This window comes from Odontesthes bonariensis, chromosome 12, assembly GCF_027942865.1.
Source record: "Odontesthes bonariensis isolate fOdoBon6 chromosome 12, fOdoBon6.hap1, whole genome shotgun sequence".
Lineage (NCBI taxonomy): Eukaryota > Metazoa > Chordata > Actinopteri > Atheriniformes > Atherinopsidae > Odontesthes > Odontesthes bonariensis.
The window spans coordinates 35,887,740-35,905,009 of record NC_134517.1 but is presented as its reverse complement, the minus strand read 5'-3'; the positions used below and the strand labels follow the sequence as shown (position 1 = coordinate 35,905,009).

Genomic DNA, 17,270 nt, shown 5'->3' with positions numbered 1-17,270 from the left:
TGTGGCACTGTAGGCACTGTGGACACTGTGGCACTGTAGGCACTGTGGACACTGTGGCACTGTGGGCACTGTGGACACTGTGGCACTGTGGGCACTGTGGCACTGTGGCACTGTGGGCACTGTGGGCACCGGGTGGCACTAACTCACCGTCTGTCTGTTCTGCATCATGCTGCCTTCAGGAAGGCCAGCGCCATCACACCCGCTGGCCTTCGGGACTCTTTCACGATCACTTTGGCATGTCAGAAGGTTCTTTTGTTCCATGGTCTGTCACTTTCCTTCAGGTCCATCCTCTCCACATCTCCAGCGCCCTCTTCCTGCATGCGTTGAGGGCTACCACCTGGCATCGCTTCATCTTCACAGCCTTCTTTCAGCTGGAACCCTAGCCCCATGAGTCGGCAGCTTCCTGTGAACCATGGGGCTAGCGTTCTTGCTCTTTTTCTCCTCCACAGTCACTCCCGACTCATTGCTGTACACCCAACCATCTGTCTCTTCTTCTGTTTGCAGGATATCTGCCGAGGTCGTGACTAACGCCTGTATTTTTACTTTTCCACGGGCCTCAGTGCCGCCTGTTTTTAGGAGGAAGATCGCCAACCTGGAGATAAACGTCGGCGACCACGCGAAGTTCGAGTGCGACGTCGAGGACGCTCCGAACGTGACCTTCAAATGGTACAAATCTGGCACCGAGATCAGGCAGAGCGACAAGTACCGAGCCCTCAGCCAGCGCTGCAGCTCCTCTCTGGAGGTGGTGAACCCGGTGAAGGCCGACAGCGGCGAGTACAGCTGCAAGGCCTCCAACCAGCACGGTTCAGACAGCTGCTCGGCCAAGCTGGTCGTCACCGGTAAGACCCCAGCGGGACGTTTGGTGTTTGTTGTGTGTCGGACAGAGAGAGAGAGAATTATATCCACAATGTGTTTGATGTTTCCTCCCACATCCGTCACCTGGTTTGGTTCTTCTGTGATGTCGCTGTGTTCTTCCCCCTTTTTGAAACGCTGTGTATGTTCTACCTGCTCTCCATAGAGATGTTCCCACCTGTATTTGTATCAAAGCCCGAGCCAATGACCTTGTATGTGGGCAAACAGGCCGTGTTGCAGTGCTCCGTCACTGGATCTTCTCCCATGGAAGTTGTCTGGCACAAGGACAACATATCCGTCTCCCCCGGAGGGAACTATGACATGAAAAGTGAAAAGAACAAGTATTCTCTTCACATTAAGAGCCTAGTGCAGGCTGATCAGGGGGTGTACCTGTGCAAGGCCTCCAACAGCGTGGGCACGGCTACTTTTACCTGCGAGCTGAAGGTTGTCGGGCAGCCCGGCTTCGTTAAGCGCTTTGAGCCGCTGTCGGCGGCGGTCGGTGACCAGCTGAGGCTGGAGTGCCAGGTGGACGAGGACACTGGTGTGGCCGTCACCTGGACCAGGGATGGCAGGAAAGTCCACCAGAGCATGGATTGTAAATTGTCCTTTGAGGACAAGGTGGCTGTTCTTGAGATCCCAAAGTCCAAGCTGAAGGACTCTGGGAAGTATGTGTGCACAGCCACGAATGAGGCCGGCAGCGCCTGCTGCGAGGCCGTGGTGACGGTTCAAGGTAAGGTCTTCAAGGTCTTCAAGGACTTGGCTGGTGGTTTGTAACTGCACGCCGCTGCTAACCGTGTTATCCTCTTGCCTTTTGTTTGTCTCACTCTTCTTTCGGTCCCTTTCTCTGCTGATGTCGAACTGAACACTCTTTCAGAGCCTCCCACCTTTGCCAAGAAAATGGAGCCTAAGATCCTATGGAGGCAGGGCGCGGCTGCACGCTTACAGTGCACGGTTAAAGGATCGCCCGAGCTCCACATCCACTGGTTCTGGAATGAGAGAGAGCTTAGTGATGGAGACAAATATAAAATCTCTTTTAAAAGCGGAGTGGCTGCTGTGGAGATAGCCGGCCTGCTGGTCACAGATAGCGGCACGTACACCTGCGAGGTGTCCAATAACGCCGGCAGCGAGAGCTGCAGCACGCTGGTAGCTGTGAAAGGTTTGTTCTGTCTCACATCACACTCAGTCCGGGTCAGGAGAGCCTTGTTGTTTACTGCATGCACTTTAATCTGTTGAATCCAGAACCCCCGTCCGTCAGAAAAGATCTGCGGGCGGTGGAGGCGGTGAAGGGAGCGGCAGCACAGCTGGAGTGCGAGCTCGCAGGGACGGCTCCTTTTGAAATCAGCTGGTTGAAAAATAAGAAAGCCATCTCAGGTGGTCAGAAGTATAAGATAATCTGCCAGGATTCAGTGTCCAGGCTGGAGATCCAGAGCTTTGAGAGTGCAGATGTGGGAGATTATCAGTGTGTCATTTCCAACGATGTGGGGAAGGCCACCACCAAGGCCTCGGCCAAACTGAAAGGTCAGTAACGCTGCCGCGAGCAGAGCTGAGGTGTGGCGCTGCGGGGCAGATCTTTAACCTGTGATGTGTTTCTGTAGAGCCGCCCACTTTCTCTAAGAGAGTCGAGAGCATAACAGCAGTGCTGGGAAACTCAGTAAAGCTGCAGGGAACCATTAAGGGTTCGGCTCCCATCAGCGTGAAATGGATGAAAGACTCAGAAACGCTGAGAGACGCTGACCCAAACACCAAGATGCTGTTTGAGAATAATGTTGCAAGCTTGTCCATAACGGCGGTGGCCATCGGCCACGGCGGCAAGTACAGCTGCCACGCCGAGAACGAGGCCGGGCATCAGACATGTGAAGCCGCGCTGACGGTGCAAGGTCAGGGCTCTGAGTGTGTCTGACTAACTGTGTGGACCTCCGGTCCTTCTTTCTGTCACTAACCGCCGGGTCTGTCTCACACCAGAACCGGCCCGGGTCGTAGAGCCCGCAGAGTCCATTAGTGTGACCGCAGGGGACTCGGCCACGCTGGAGTGCACCATCTCCGGGAGCCCCGAGCTCAAAGTCAAGTGGTTCAAAGACGGGAAGGAGATGATCAGCGGACGTAAATATAAGATGAGTCTGAAGGAGAACGTGGCCGCCATGAAGATCCTCACCGCCGAGCGGGGAGACACCTCCGAGTACAAGATGGAGGTGTCCAATAAAGTGGGGAAGGACCAGTGCACGTGCTCGGTCACGGTCTTAGGTCAGCTCCGGCTCCGGCTGCTGTTTCACACCTTCTGTTTGCCACATGATCGCACGTGCACACGCTGCCTTCACACGCGTGTGCACGTGCGATCAGCTCCTCTAGTCGAGTCGTTTTCACCGTAAAAACTCTCGCTGCTTTCTCCTCAACAACCAGATCGGATGATGCCTCCGACTTTCACCAAGTCCCTGAAGAGGGTGGACGGTAGCGTGGGTCAGGGCGCGTCCCTGGACTGTAAGGTGTCCGGGTCCCAGCCCATGACCGTCACCTGGTTCAAAGACGACCAGGAAGTCCGGCCCGGGGCCAAACTCCAGCCCGAGTTCAGAGACGGCTCCGCCTCTCTGAGGATCTCCGGGCTGGAGAAGGTCGACTCCGGAGTTTACAAATGCAGAGCCACCAACTCGGCCGGCTTTAAGGAAACCAGCGGCACGCTCTATGTCAAAGGTCATCCCAGTCGCAGTTCTTTCTGTCTTTTCTGTGGGTTTGTGCGCTTGTTGAAGGGTTTCATGCTGACATGAAATGAATGTTTGTTCTGTTGCTGGCCTCCAGAGCCGCCGGTGTTCACCGTGAAACCAGACAACCAGGAAGTGGTCCCGGGGGCCACCGTGTCCCTCCGGGCCGCCTTCACTGGGACGGCTCCGCTGGCCGTCCAGTGGCTCAGAGGGGAGACGGAGGTTGTAAGCGGGGGCATTTATTTCATAAAGAAAGACGCCTCCTCCAGCTGCTTGGAGCTCCACTCCGTGAAGCCTGGCGACTCCTCCGAGTACACCTGCCGGGTGTCCAACGACGCGGGGCGGGCGGCCTGCAGCGCGGCGCTCTTTGTGAAAGGTGCCCGAGTGTCTGAGCAGCTGCATGAACACTAGGGATGGGAATTGATAAGATTTTTACGATTCCAATTCCATTTTCGATTCTGCTTAACGATTCGGTTCTTTGTCGGTTCCCTTATCGATTCTCATTTGGAGAAAAAGGACAACAAACCGGTCGATTAGCATCAACTTTGTTTAGTTTAGAAGTAACACGAGTCATGACCTCACAAACCCAACAACGGTGAGGTCCACATTGGTCTATCCTGGCCTGGGTAATTTAACTCTTCCTGCTCTGGTGAAAGGAGAAGCTGGAGGTAGAGGTGAACTGGGGGTAGTACCACCAGCCTCTGGCTCTGAGCCAGTCAGGCTCTGTCTCTCATGATTTCATCTAAATGTAATGCCTGAGAAGGCATTCATTTAACCTTAACCGTTACTAACAGCAGCTTTTACAATGAGGCAAATGGTGCTAACATGATAGGCAGTGTTTGTTAGTTAGTTAGTTACCTGCAGTGTTAGCCGAGGACATGCTAACGTTGCTAACGTTGCTGCTGGGTTCAGATTCACCAACGTTAGTCCGGAGCGGATCGTATTTCCTCCCTTTGGTGAAATATTCACTTTGCAAGTTGCCCTGTTGTCGTCTTTTTTAGGGATGTGTAACCAAACTTTCGAGCGTTTGTACCGCTTGGGCGCCATGTTTACTGTTGGCTGCTGGCTGCGCTGGACTCGCCACGCAACGCTGCGTGGTGACGTCATTCGCGCCCACTGGAATCGATAAGGGAATCGTTTGCAAAATCGCCAAAACGATTCCAAGGAACTGAAACACTGGGAACCGGTTCTCAACAAGAACCGGTTTTCGATTCCCATCCCTAATGAACACGTAACGCTAACACGTCTGTACTGAATGTTAACCTCTTCTCCCAGAGCCGCCCGTGTTTGTGAGGAAGCTCGACGCGACCAAGCTGGTCACCAGCGGCGATTCCGCCCGGCTGGAGTGCAAAGTGACGGGGAGCCCCGTCATCGCGTTCAAATGGTTCAAGGACGAGATGGAGATCAGCTCCGGTGCTAAGTACACGCTCAGCTGCTCCGACTCGGAGGCAGCCGTGCACATAGGCAGGTGTGCGGTGGAGGACAGCGGAGAATATGTGTGCGTGGCGTCCAGCGAGGCTGGAAGCGACCGCTGCAGCAGCACGCTGACGGTCAAAGGTCGGTCTGTCCGCAGCCGTTTCTGCTGCTTTACTTTTCTAAATGAGCCGTGAACCTGTTGAGAGTAAAAAACTGGACGTGAAGGAGGCGTTTTCCTGACTTTTCACTGTTGTCTTGTAGAGCCTCCGTTGTTTGTGCGTAGTTTGGAGCCCAAAGATGTGGTGAAGGGCTCAGAGATGATGATGGAGTGCCAGGTCTCTGGCTCCGCCCCCTTTACTGTGTCGTTTTACAAAAGCTCAAAGCTGATCAGGAACGACAAAAGACACAGGATCACGGTGAAGGAGGACCTGCTGGTGCTGCAGGTGCAGGCTGTGGAGGCCGGAGACGCCGGCCTGTACCAGTGCACCGTAGAGAACGAAGTGGGCAAGTCTGCCTGCGAATGCCAAGTAACTCTAAAAGGTTGGTTTAGATCAGGGTGTCAAACTCATTTTCACCGAGGGCCACATCAGCGTAATCGTTGCCCTCAAAGGGCCAGCTGTAACTTATAAATGTAACTACTCCTTAATGTTAAATAACTGAATTTATTACTTAATCAAGTTACAAATATTACATATTTATTTGCATAGATGTAAAAAAAAATATATGTTTGCCTGTTGCTCTGTTATTTTCTCATAAATCCTTTTGATTCGTCAGGTTATGAAACCCACATCACTCCATCAATCAATGATCAAACTATCCGAGTGAATAAAGAAAAATAACATCAAACATAAGACATTTACTTTGCTCCAAACTTGAAACAAAGCTAGCTTTTACTGCCGCGTTGTTTCCGGTTGTGGCTTTAGCGAACACATTCTGCTGCGATCGCAGTTTTCCTTTTAATTCTTGGGCAGTTTGTTGTTTTTCTTGATGCCTGACGTTGGCACACTGAGCTCCGTATTTGGTCTCAGAATCTTTTTGACAACCGCCTCATAACACAAAAGACAAACCGTTTTTTCTCCTTGAAGCACAAATACGAATTAGCCGTCCAATCTTTCCTGAAACAGAAAAATGGATGCAGATGGAAGGGCATCTGCATCCATTTTTCTCTTCCTGGACATTTTGGGATCATAGAATAGAATAGAATAGAAGTACTTTATTCATCCCAGAAAATCGGACCTTTTAAGCTCTCGCGGGGCCACATAAAACGACGTGGCGGGCCACATTTGAGTTTGACACATATGGTTTAGATGCTACAGACGCTTCTTCTGACAGCTTTCAACCTGTTCTTGGACAGTTTGGTTTGTAGAGTTCCTCCGGAGCAGCCGAAGATTTAAAATGTTTTCGACTCAGCTGATTTGAGTCGTGTAGAAAGACTGAAATGTTCATGTGTGACGTTCACAAAACGTGCTTTCCTTGTAGAACCGCCGTCATTTGTGCAAAAGCTAGAGAACGTCAGCTCCCTGGTGGGCAGCGAAGCGTCCCTGCAGTGCACGCTGAGGGGCTCCGAGCCCATGAGCGCGACCTGGCTGAAAGACAACCACGAGCTGAGAGAGGCCGAGAACGTTCACATTACGTACGAGAACAGGACGGCCGTGCTGCGCATCAGCAGCTTACAGAGCGCACACGCTGGCAAATACTCCTGCCAGGCCCAGAACCAGGCCGGCAGCCAGAGCTGCTCCGCCGTGCTGACGGTCAAAGGTCGGTTAAAGTCAGCCCGCTGCCGTCTGTTCACTCACACTTCACTTTATGCTTTAGTACAGCAGCTTTGAAGGTTTCTCGCTGACTCTTTTATTTGACGTCCCAGAACCAGCGAAGGTCACGGAAGAGGCAAAGTCCATCAGTGTGACTCAGGGGGACCCGGCCACGCTGGAGGCCAGGTTCTCCGGCTCAAAGCCCCTGAAGGCCCGGTGGCTTCAGGCCGGCAGGGAGCTGGCCTCGGGCCACAGATACAAAGTAAAGAACACCGACAGCAGCTCCGCGCTCAAAATCATAAAAAGCGAGCGGGGCGACAGCGGTGAATACACCTTTGAGATCTCTAACGATGTGGGCCAGAGTTCGTGTGAGGCCACGCTCACCGTTCTGGGTCAGTTCTTAACGCTCACAGCAGAATTTAGTCGTGTTTAACGTGTGATCCTCGCTGCTAACCGCTGCTTTTCTTTATCCACATCAGATCAAATAATTCCTCCCTCCTTTACAAGGAAACTGAGACAGATAGAAGGTATTAAAGGATCGTTCGCTCACCTGGAGTGTCTCGTTTCCGGCTCCCTGCCGATAACCATACAGTGGTACAGAGACGAGAAGGAGATCCAGACTGATGACAAACACAAATGCACATTCTTTGAGAATGTTGCTCTCCTGGAAATCTCTGATTTGAACAGAAAAGATGGCGGCAGCTACACCTGCATGGCTAAGAACAAGGCGGGCACGGTCCAGTGCTCCGGGGTGTTGCTCGTAAAAGGTTTGAAGCTGTTTCTGTCTCGCAGCAGGTGGGTGCGTCTCCTCCGAGCTTCCCTAAAGCTCCGGTTTGTTTTACTCTTTTCCAGAACCACCGTGCATTCTTGAAAAGCCCGAGTCCATGAATGTTTTACCGGGCTCAAAGGTCCAATTTAACGCGCTGATCTCTGGAACGCCGCCGCTGACCATCAAATGGTTTAAAAACAAGAAGGAGATTTTATCCAGCGCCGACTGCTCGGTGATCAAAGACAACGCGTCGAGCTCGCTGGAGCTCTTCTTTGCTAAAAGCTCAGATTCTGGAGACTATGTCTGTGAGATCCAGAACCAAGTGGGCTCTGCCGCCTGCCAGGCCACGCTCTTCGTCAAAGGTCTTTATCTGATGTGTAAATCTGTTCTTAATTTGATTTCCTAACTTTCTGACGAGGCACTAACACAAAGCTCAGATTAGACGTTTAGATTCTGATGGTTCAGTTGTCTTTGGTTTCTCAGAGCCTCCTAAGTTCACGCGCACCCCGGCCCGCGTGTCCGTGGTGCGTCCCGCTCAGAGCAAAGTGTTTGAGTGCCAGGTGACCGGCACACCTGAGATAGACATCTACTGGTTCAAGGACGGCTCTGAGATCAGCGCCAGCGACCGCTACAAGCTGGCGTTTGTTAACTCTGTGGCCACGCTGGAAGTCTGCGGGCCCGACGCCAAAGACGGCGGCCTTTACTACTGCGAGGCTCGCAACGAGGCCGGCAGCGAGAGCTGCAGCATGGAGCTCAGGGTCAAAGGTCAGTCGCGCCGGAGGCCGACACGCTCGCCGTGCAGGAGTCTGCAGATTTTAGTGTTTGCTAGGTTTATTTACAGAAAGGTGTAGTGGGCCTTTAACAGCTGCAGCTTGACAGAGTTTTGTCTCCTCTCGCCTCAGAGCCGCCATCATTTATTAAAGAGCTGGCTCCGACTGACGCCGTAAAGGGCTCCGGCGCCTGCCTTCAGTGTCAGGTCGCCGGGACGAGCCCGTTTGAGATAACGTGGCACAAAGACGGAAAGGAGATCAGGCCCAGTGCTAAACATGGCTTCACCCAGGTGAACGGCACCGTGGGCCTGGAGGTGCACCGGTGTGAGGCCGGAGATGTGGGTGACTATCAGTGCACGGTCGCTAACGAGGTGGGAAGCTGCACCTGTAAGACCGCACTGAGCCTCAAAGGTTGGTCCAGTCACGGTTACAAAGCCACTTTTTTCATCCTTCAGCTGAAACTGATCATTTAACTTTAATTTTTTTTAATAGCGCCGCCAACATTTAGCAGGAGACTGGAGAACAGCGTCACTGTTCTGGGTAAAAAGGCGGAGTTTCAGTGTGTTGTGGCGGGCTCGCCCACTCTCTCTGTGCAGTGGCAGAAAGACGAGAGCTGGATCTTAGAGGATCCAAAGATTGAGAGAACATTTGAAAACAACGTGGCCACTCTCAGGATTCCTGCTTGTGAGGCGGCTCAGGGCGGCAGATACACCTGCCAGGTGGTCAACGAGGCCGGGCAGGATAAGTGCTTCGCCACCCTCACGGTGCAAGGTAACCTGTGCTTAACCAGATGCTTTAGGGTTCAGACCTGTGCTTAACCAGATGCTTTAGGGTTCAGACCTGTGCTTAACTAGATCCTTTAGGGTTCAGACCTGTGCTTAACCAGATGCTTTAGGGTTCAGACCTGTGCTTAACCAGATGCTTTAGGGTTCAGACCTGTGCTTAACCAGATCCTTTAGGGTTCAGACCTGTGCTTAACCAGATGCTTTAGGGTTCAGACCTGTGCTTAACCAGATGCTTTAGGGTTCAGACGGGGTCAGAGACTTCATGAATGTTTGACGCTGCGTTGCAGAGCCTCCTGAGATCACAGAGAAGCCTGAGCTGATAAAGGTGACGGTGGGAGATCCCGTCAGCCTGGACTGTAAGGTCAGAGGCTCCCCTGAGCTCAGAGTGCGCTGGCTGAAGGACGGCAGGGAGCTGCAGTCCATCCGGCAGCACAAGCTGCTGTTTGAGAACAGCGTCAGCAGCCTGAAGATTCAGGCTGCGCAGAAAGCGGACGAAGGAGAGTATGTGTTTGAGGTGGAGAACCACATCAGCAGCTGCAGCTGCAGCGTCAGAGTGGTGGTCTTAGGTTGGTGTGACACACACACAGCTGTGCTGCAGAGCCCCGTCCTCGCCCGGTCTAATCACTGTCTTGCTATTCTTTTGGGAACAGAACAAACAATTCCTCCGAGCTTCGTCAAACCTCTGGTAGACATGCAGGAGATCTTGGGCTCCTTTGTCCAGATATGTTGTAAGATCTCCGGCTCCCTGCCCATCTCTGTGGAGTGGCAGAAAGACGGGAGCAAAATCTGTACCGGCGTCAAATACAAGCTGGTTCAGCAGGACAACGCTGTGTCCGTGGAGATGGAGCAGCTGGAGAGCTGCGATGCAGGACGCTACAGCTGCAGGCTGAGCAACGCGGCGGGGAGCTGTGAGAGCAGCAGCTGCCTCACGGTCAAAGGTCAGGCTGCTCCTCAGCTGTATGTTCAAACCAAGGTGAGTTCCTCTTTAACCGGTCCATCTTATCGCCTTCAGAACCTCCCAGCTTTGTGCTGCTGCCTGAGTCCCAGGCGGCTCTGCCCAACGCCACGGTGCGCTTTAAGAGCACCTTTAAGGGCACGCCGCCCTTCACGGTCAAATGGCTGAAGGACGAGGCGGAGCTGATGACCGGGCCTGCCTGCTTCACGGGGCTGGACGGGACGTCCTGCTTCTTAGAGCTTTACTCGGTGGCCGTGCCTCAGAGCGGACTTTACTCTTGCCAAGTCAGCAACGCTGCCGGCTCTGTGCGCTGCAGCGCAGACTTGGCGGTCAAAGGTTGGATTTCCCTTTTTTTAACGGCTTCTTTCATTCATCATCACTGGCTGGAGCAGCAATGAGCTCACGTTTTGGCAGCTTTGCCGCTGATGTGGCGGCCCACAGATGAAGCTGTTCGTGGCCTCTGCGTTGCACCCGCTGCTAACACCATCCGCTCACCGCCGCCGCCCGTCTCTTTCAGTGTGCCCATGTGCTGCCAGCTGATAATATGTCTGTGTTTTGGCTTTCCAGAACCACCTGAGTTTGTGCTGAAACTCCCCGCCACTAAGTTTGTGAAGCGGGGGGAGTCACTCCGCCTGGAGTGCAAAGTGAGCGGCACAGCCCCCCTGAACACGACCTGGTACAAACACGACACCAAGGTCTCTGACGGGGGCAACTACAGGACGTCCTTTACTGACTCAGTAGCAGTGCTGGAGCTGCGCGCCTCCAGCTTTGGCGATGATGGAGTTTACACCTGTGAAGCTCAGAATGATGCTGGCAGCGTGAGCTGCAGCACCACGCTGACGGTTAAAGGTCAGCCTCTCTGACTCCTCACTGATTATTCATGTGTTGTGAAGGTTTCAGCTGCTGCTTAAAGCTGCTCTCCGTAACAGTCTGAGTCTCTGCTGCCGTCGGGGCAGCTCGGGCTGGAGTCACTCCTCCACAGCACCTCACCTCGACACCTTCCATTTACAAACGCACCTCTAACATCCCTCCCTGATGCTTTCACATCCCACCCCGTAACCCCACCCTGTAGTTTCCATCCCTCTTCTAAAACATCCCGCCATCTTAACTGCTCCTAAGAGCTTTCCCCCTAAAAAGACTTCCAACAAGAGTCCCTAAAACCCACCTCTCCTGAACATCTTAACCACATAACTCAGATAAACTCCCCCCTAACCACACCCTGTGGCTGCAGCCCTGACTCTGAGTCCCATCATCTTAGCTGCAGCTCAGACAGAAAGTCAACATCTTAACCCAACGTATTTACGCCTCCAACACTTTAACTGAATTTACAAACTCTGCACATTCCAAAATATTAATAATAAAATCAATAATAATACGTCTGACGCCCCCCCTAACTGAGCTCCCCGGATGGACGTCTGTGTGTTAATCCGTCCAGTTCACACTAATAAAATGCAGCTGACGTCACAAAACCTTTTAATCAATGACTTTCCAAAGCTAACTAAAACTTTAACATCCCACGAGTCATTAATGTGGACAAAATGTACGTAAAATCTTCATATTATATGAATGCCATTAACCCTTAATGGGCTCGGCACTTCCATAAACTTCCATAAACTTCTATAAACTTCCAATCTTTGCTCTGCTGTTACGGATGTCAGCTTTAGGACTCAGACATGGAACATTTGGCCGTTTCTGCCTTTAACAGTTTCCTGATCTTTTTGTAGACCCCCCATCGTTTGTCAAAGTAGCTCAGCCTGTCGAAGGGCTGAAGGGTAAGGACGCGAGCCTGTACTGCGAGATGAGCGGTACGGCTCCGTTCCAGGTCACCTGGTTCAAAGACAGGAAACCTCTGATGGAGAGCAGGAAGTATAAGATGCTGAGCGAGGGCGGCTCGGCCACGCTGCATGTCATTGGGATAGAGTCTTCGGACGCCGGCGAATACGAGTGCAAAGCGTCGAACAGTGTAGGAAGCGACACCTGCCACACATCGGTTAAACTCAGAGGTCAGTAGACACTGCGATAGTGTGAAATAAAAATCAAAAGTAATAGATCTTTAGATGACTTTGTCACCCTGCTGACTTTCCCTTTTGCGCTGTTTTTCTCCTCTCTTCAGAGCCGCCGTCGTTTGTGAAGAAACTGTCAAACATGACAGTGATACTGGGAGAGGAGGTGACCCTTATGGCCACTGTTAAAGGCTCTGAACCCATTACTGTGTCCTGGGTTCAAGACAAGGATCACATTCTCAGGGACGGTGACAACAGGAAAATCACCTTTGAGAACAACCAGGTGGCACTTAAAGTGTTTAAGGCTGATGCCGCCACGGCAGGCAGATACACCTGCCAGCTCAGAAACGATGCTGGGAGTGTGGAGTGTTTCGCTAACTTGACTGTCCTAGGTTTGTAATCATATAATTCTCTCTTTCTCTTTCAGTTTTGTTCTCCCGCCTCCCCCCCTCCCCCCCACAGGTTAGAGTAAAAGCATGCTCTGCTCCCTATCTGTTGATTCTAGAAGCGGCAAAGATCTTAGATAAGACCGACGCTCTGAGCGTGGCGGCGGGCGACATGGCCGCCCTGGAGGTCAAGGTGTGCGGGACCCCGGAGCTCGTGCCCAAGTGGTTCAAAGACGGCGTGGAGCTGGCCTCTGGGAGGAAGTACAAGATCTCCTTCTCTCGAATGATCTCCAGCCTGAATGTGCTCTCCACAGAGAAAATGGACTCTGGAGAGTACACGTTCGAGGTCATGAACGAAGTGGGGAAGGACCTGAGTAAAATTAATCTCACTGTTTTAGGTTGGTGTCTTCCTCGTGCCCGAAGCTGGGAAAGGATGCATAAAGTTATTTTTTTTAAATTGTATGTTTATTTGGAATGGACAGGAGAATACACCTGCATGACTTCACCTGTAAAGTTAAACACATTCCAGTTTTTCTTGTTTTAAATCCAGAACATGAGTTGGACCATTCATCAGGGCACATGAGACCATGGGGTGTACAGTCTCAAATCATGGGTCAGACTTTGATTGTCCCTTACAAAACCCCCTTTCCTATGATAACATAGAGACCTGTACAGGTGTAGCATCGGTGGAAACCCAAAATAATCAATCAATCAATCAATCAATCTTTATTTATATAGCACATTTCATACCACAGGCAACTCAATGTGCTTTACATAAAGACATAAAAAATACAACACAGAAATACAGGTAAATAAAAACATTAATTTTAGCTAACAGTAAGATTGGTATAACTATAACGGAGCAAAATTAAATTTAGCTAACAGTAGGATTGGTATAACTATAACAGAGCAAAATTAAATTTAGCTAACAGTAAGATTGGTATAACTATAACAGAGCAAAAGTAAAGTTAGCTAACAGTAGGATTGGTATAACTATAACAGAGCAAAAGTAAATTTAGCTAACAGTAAGATTGGTATAACTATAACAGAGCAAAATTAAATTTAGCTAACAGTAGGATTGGTATAACTATAACAGAGCAAAATTGAATTTAGCTAACAGTAGGATTGGTATAACTATAACAGAGCAAAAGTAAATTTAGCTAACAGTAGGATTGGTATAACTATAACAGAGCAAAATTAAATTTAGCTAACAGTAGGATTGGTATAACTATAACAGAGCAAAATTGAATTTAGCTAACAGTAGGATTGGTATAACTATAACAGAGCAAAAGTAAATTTAGCTAACAGTAGGATTGGTATAACTATAACAGAGCAAAAGTAAATTTAGCTAACAGTAGGATTGGTATAACTATAACAGAGCAAAATTAAAGTTAGCTAACAGTAGGATTGGTATAACTATAACAGAGCAAAAGTAAAGTTAGCTAACAGTAGGATTGGTATAACTATAACAGAGCAAAAGTAAATTTAGCTAACAGTAAGATTGGTATAACTATAACAGAGCAAAAGTAAAGTTAGCTAACAGTAAGATTGGTATAACTATAACAGAGCAAAAGTAAATTTAGCTAACAGTTAGATTGGTATAACTATAACAGAGCAAAATTAAATTTAGCTAACAGTAAGATTGGTATAACTATAACAGAGCAAAAGTAAAGTTAGCTAATAGTAGGATTGGTATAACTATAACAGAGCAAAAGTAAAGTTAGCTAACAGTAGGATTGGTATAACTATAACAGAGCAAAAGTAAATTTAGCTAACAGTAGGATTGGTATAACTATAACAGAGCAAAAGTAAAGTTAGCTAATAGTAGGATTGGTATAACTATAACAGAGCAAAAGTAAAGTTAGCTAACAGTAGGATTGGTATAACTATAACAGGTAATTTGAGTAAACTAACAAAAGCTAACAAACATGGATAAACTTTCCTCTTAGAGGAAGCATTTGAAAATATAGCTAATAACAGAACGGTTGTTATAATGAATGATAACAGATCTTCAATATATGAATATGACTAAGTTTGCCTCCTAGTGAAGCATTAATAAGATCAGAAACATGGATAAGCTTTCCTCTAAGAGGGAGCATTTAAGAAGCCGTTCAAAGTAGAGCCAGAGGAGGCTCACAAGTTCACTTATAGAGAATTCTGATATAACTTAATGGAAGGAAGAACAGTTACAAAACTCTGTACAGAAAACCTGGGGGAGGGGTTCCCTGCTGCTGCTGTCTTACAGATAAACATCTATTATCAGTCACAAATAAAATGAGTAAATTACAAAACAATAATTATTTTTTTCAAACATAGTTTTTTATTATGATTTTTCATTGATTTAAACATTGACATTAAAACATGAACATTATATCCCCATCTGGCAATAATAATAATAATAAAAGTAAATAAATAAAATATAATAAAAATAAATAAACAGATAAATATAGAATAAAACAAACAAATGATACAAATGTAGATAAATAATAATTAATAAAACAAAATTACATTCCAATAGGGTCACAGCAGGGCACAAATTGCAGAACTTGTACATTTAATCACACTTCAAGGTTGTGAGTTTCCAGAAAGTCCATATGAGGTCTCCATAAGTGAGCAAAATTCTTTTTTACAATATATGTTAGTCTCTCCAAAGCAAGACAGGACATCACTTATTTTGTCCACATTCCAATAGACGGTGCGTCCATACTTTTCCACAATAATGCAATTATCCTCCTGGCTTGTAAGAGTCCAAAGTCAATGAGCAGTGAGCTGCTGAGACACCACAAAGTTCTCCAAGTATATTCCCAGTAAACATATTTTGGCATTACAAAGCAATATTACCAGTAAGATCAAAAGGAGTCTGCTCTCGTGGGGGCTATGAATGAAATCCAGCTGTTCCAGATTTGATAAAATGTGTCCTTTTGGAGTCTTATTTGGTAGGTCAGTTTTTCCATCCTAAATATCTCCAGAGTAATTCCAAACCAGTGATCTAAGGTAGGCTGAATCGGGCTTAATCTTCTTGTAATTGTTTTCTTGCCACACTGGAAAAAATGCCCCTCCAAAAATAAGTAACAAAAACAACAAATAAAAGACGTTTTTGCTTGAAATAAGCAAAAAAATCTGCCAATGGAACTAGTGAAAATTGGCTTGTCAACATTTCTTGAAATAAGATGTGATATTTCGGACTTTTGAGTTAAAAGTGATCTTGAAATTAGCTTAAAAACCTCTTCAAATGAAAAGAAAAGCTTGTTTCATATGATATGTGACTCAAAACAATTTGTTTTCAAGACTTTTTCATTTAACAAGATATTCCAGATGTATTGTATTAAAACAAGTCCCTATATCTGGCTGAAATGGTGCTTGTTAGGCAGTTGTGTCTTATATTAAGTGTAATGAGATACTCAATCAGACAAATATACTTGGTAAGATTTAGATTTTTTCCAGTGCAGCAGCTTTATCTCTCTCCTACATTTCAAAAAAGGAACGTGACCCAGGTATAGGACATCAAACCTCAGGGGTATTTGAATGTTGATGACTGTGCTTAAAGAAGCCTGGACATGCCTCCAGAAGACTTTTACCTTGGTTTTAAAGTGTTTAGCTGTGAGGTTAAAGCTGGTTCTTCTGTCCCAACGCAGCACTGAGGCGCTGCTAACTGCTCATTTCCCCCCCCCGAACAGATAAGACCGTTCCTCCAGCTTTCACCAGGAAGCTGCAGGACTGCCAGGCGGTGATCGGGCAAGCCGCAGAGATGGAGTGTAAGGTGTCGGGCTCGCCGCCTTTCACCATCTCATGGTACCACGACGGGGAGGAGATCCGGAGCGGGCCCAACTGCGAGGTTTCCTTCAGCGACAACAGCTGCTCCCTCAGACTGCCCACGCTGAAGCTGCCCGACTCCGGCGTCTACAAGTGCAAAGCCGTCAACAAGGCGGGCTCCAGTGAGACCACGGCCAGCCTGGTGGTCAAAGGTCAGCGTCGCACCGTTCCCTCGTCGCGTTGCTGACGGAGGCGGCAGCCGGTGTGAGTTCAGCTCCTGATTTCAATCTGTTTGTACCCAGAACCTCCATCTTTCGTGGTGGCGCCGCAGCCGACGGAGGCCACGCCCGGCTCCAACGCGACTTTCTCGGCCATCGTGAAGGGCAGCGCGCCGCTGAAACTGAAGTGGTTCAGAGGAACCAAGGAGATGCTGCCAGGCCAGGGCTGCGACTTCTCCCTGAAGGACAACCAAGTCACCCTGGAGCTGTACAACGTGGAGCGGGCTCACGCCGGAGAGTACACCTGCCAGATCATCAATGACGCGGGGAAGGAGAGCTGCCCGGTGAACCTCACCATCAAAGGTCAGTGATCTGGGGCGGTCGGTGGCGTAGTGGGTTCAACAGGCGCCCCATGTTCAGAGGCTACAGGCCTCGCTGCAGCTGGCCCTGTGCTGCATGTTGTTCCCCCTCTCTCTGCCCCTGCTTCCTGTCTCTCTCCAACTGTCCTATCCATTAAAGCAGGGGTCTTCAACGTTTTTCAGGCCAGGGACCCCCCTACTATTTATATGGCATACAATTGTGTTTTATATTTAACTGGGCCTTGTAAACATAGCTACTCTGTTATTGTACATTCAATACTAAGCTATTCAAATAATACACAGGTTAATATATTCATGGTTTTATTTTAAACATGTGCAAGGTACAGGGTGGCCGTGCCACTGCCATTTATAAACAAACATCTTGCATACAACACTGAGATATTCAAATAATCCACAGATTTTAACTTTAAACATGCATGTAGATGGGACAATGAATCCTCAAACCATCTGTGGATGGCACACGTTTGCACACAATTTGTGAGAAAAAACTGTTTGAAAAAAAATAAGTTAGAAATCGTCTAATCAACCAAAGATTTCGC

The 17,270-nt window shown here is 48.8% G+C and overlaps 1 protein-coding gene across 28 annotated transcripts in view; it reads left to right on the top strand.

Moving 5' to 3' along the window:
* Positions 1-17,270, top strand: part of ttn.2 (titin, tandem duplicate 2) — a 246,485-nt gene that overhangs the window by 59,232 nt on the left and 169,983 nt on the right. For 26 of the 28 annotated variants that reach the window (XM_075480277.1, XM_075480278.1, XM_075480273.1 and 23 more), the window contains 26 exons: positions 561-839; positions 1,019-1,582; positions 1,727-2,008; positions 2,092-2,370; positions 2,448-2,729; positions 2,815-3,093; positions 3,250-3,537; positions 3,643-3,921; positions 4,821-5,102; positions 5,223-5,501; positions 6,441-6,719; positions 6,826-7,104; positions 7,192-7,479; positions 7,565-7,843; positions 7,965-8,246; positions 8,384-8,662; positions 8,744-9,022; positions 9,324-9,602; positions 9,687-9,974; positions 10,049-10,327; positions 10,559-10,840; positions 11,716-11,994; positions 12,105-12,386; positions 12,500-12,778; positions 16,058-16,345; positions 16,436-16,714. In XM_075480277.1, coding sequence (XP_075336392.1) covers positions 561-839; positions 1,019-1,582; positions 1,727-2,008; positions 2,092-2,370; positions 2,448-2,729; positions 2,815-3,093; positions 3,250-3,537; positions 3,643-3,921; positions 4,821-5,102; positions 5,223-5,501; positions 6,441-6,719; positions 6,826-7,104; positions 7,192-7,479; positions 7,565-7,843; positions 7,965-8,246; positions 8,384-8,662; positions 8,744-9,022; positions 9,324-9,602; positions 9,687-9,974; positions 10,049-10,327; positions 10,559-10,840; positions 11,716-11,994; positions 12,105-12,386; positions 12,500-12,778; positions 16,058-16,345; positions 16,436-16,714 — 7,593 coding nt within the window. The remainder of the gene's footprint in view (positions 1-560; positions 840-1,018; positions 1,583-1,726; positions 2,009-2,091; positions 2,371-2,447; positions 2,730-2,814; positions 3,094-3,249; positions 3,538-3,642; positions 3,922-4,820; positions 5,103-5,222; positions 5,502-6,440; positions 6,720-6,825; positions 7,105-7,191; positions 7,480-7,564; positions 7,844-7,964; positions 8,247-8,383; positions 8,663-8,743; positions 9,023-9,323; positions 9,603-9,686; positions 9,975-10,048; positions 10,328-10,558; positions 10,841-11,715; positions 11,995-12,104; positions 12,387-12,499; positions 12,779-16,057; positions 16,346-16,435; positions 16,715-17,270) is intronic. The other 2 variants (XM_075480294.1, XM_075480295.1) reach the window with 2 other exon arrangements.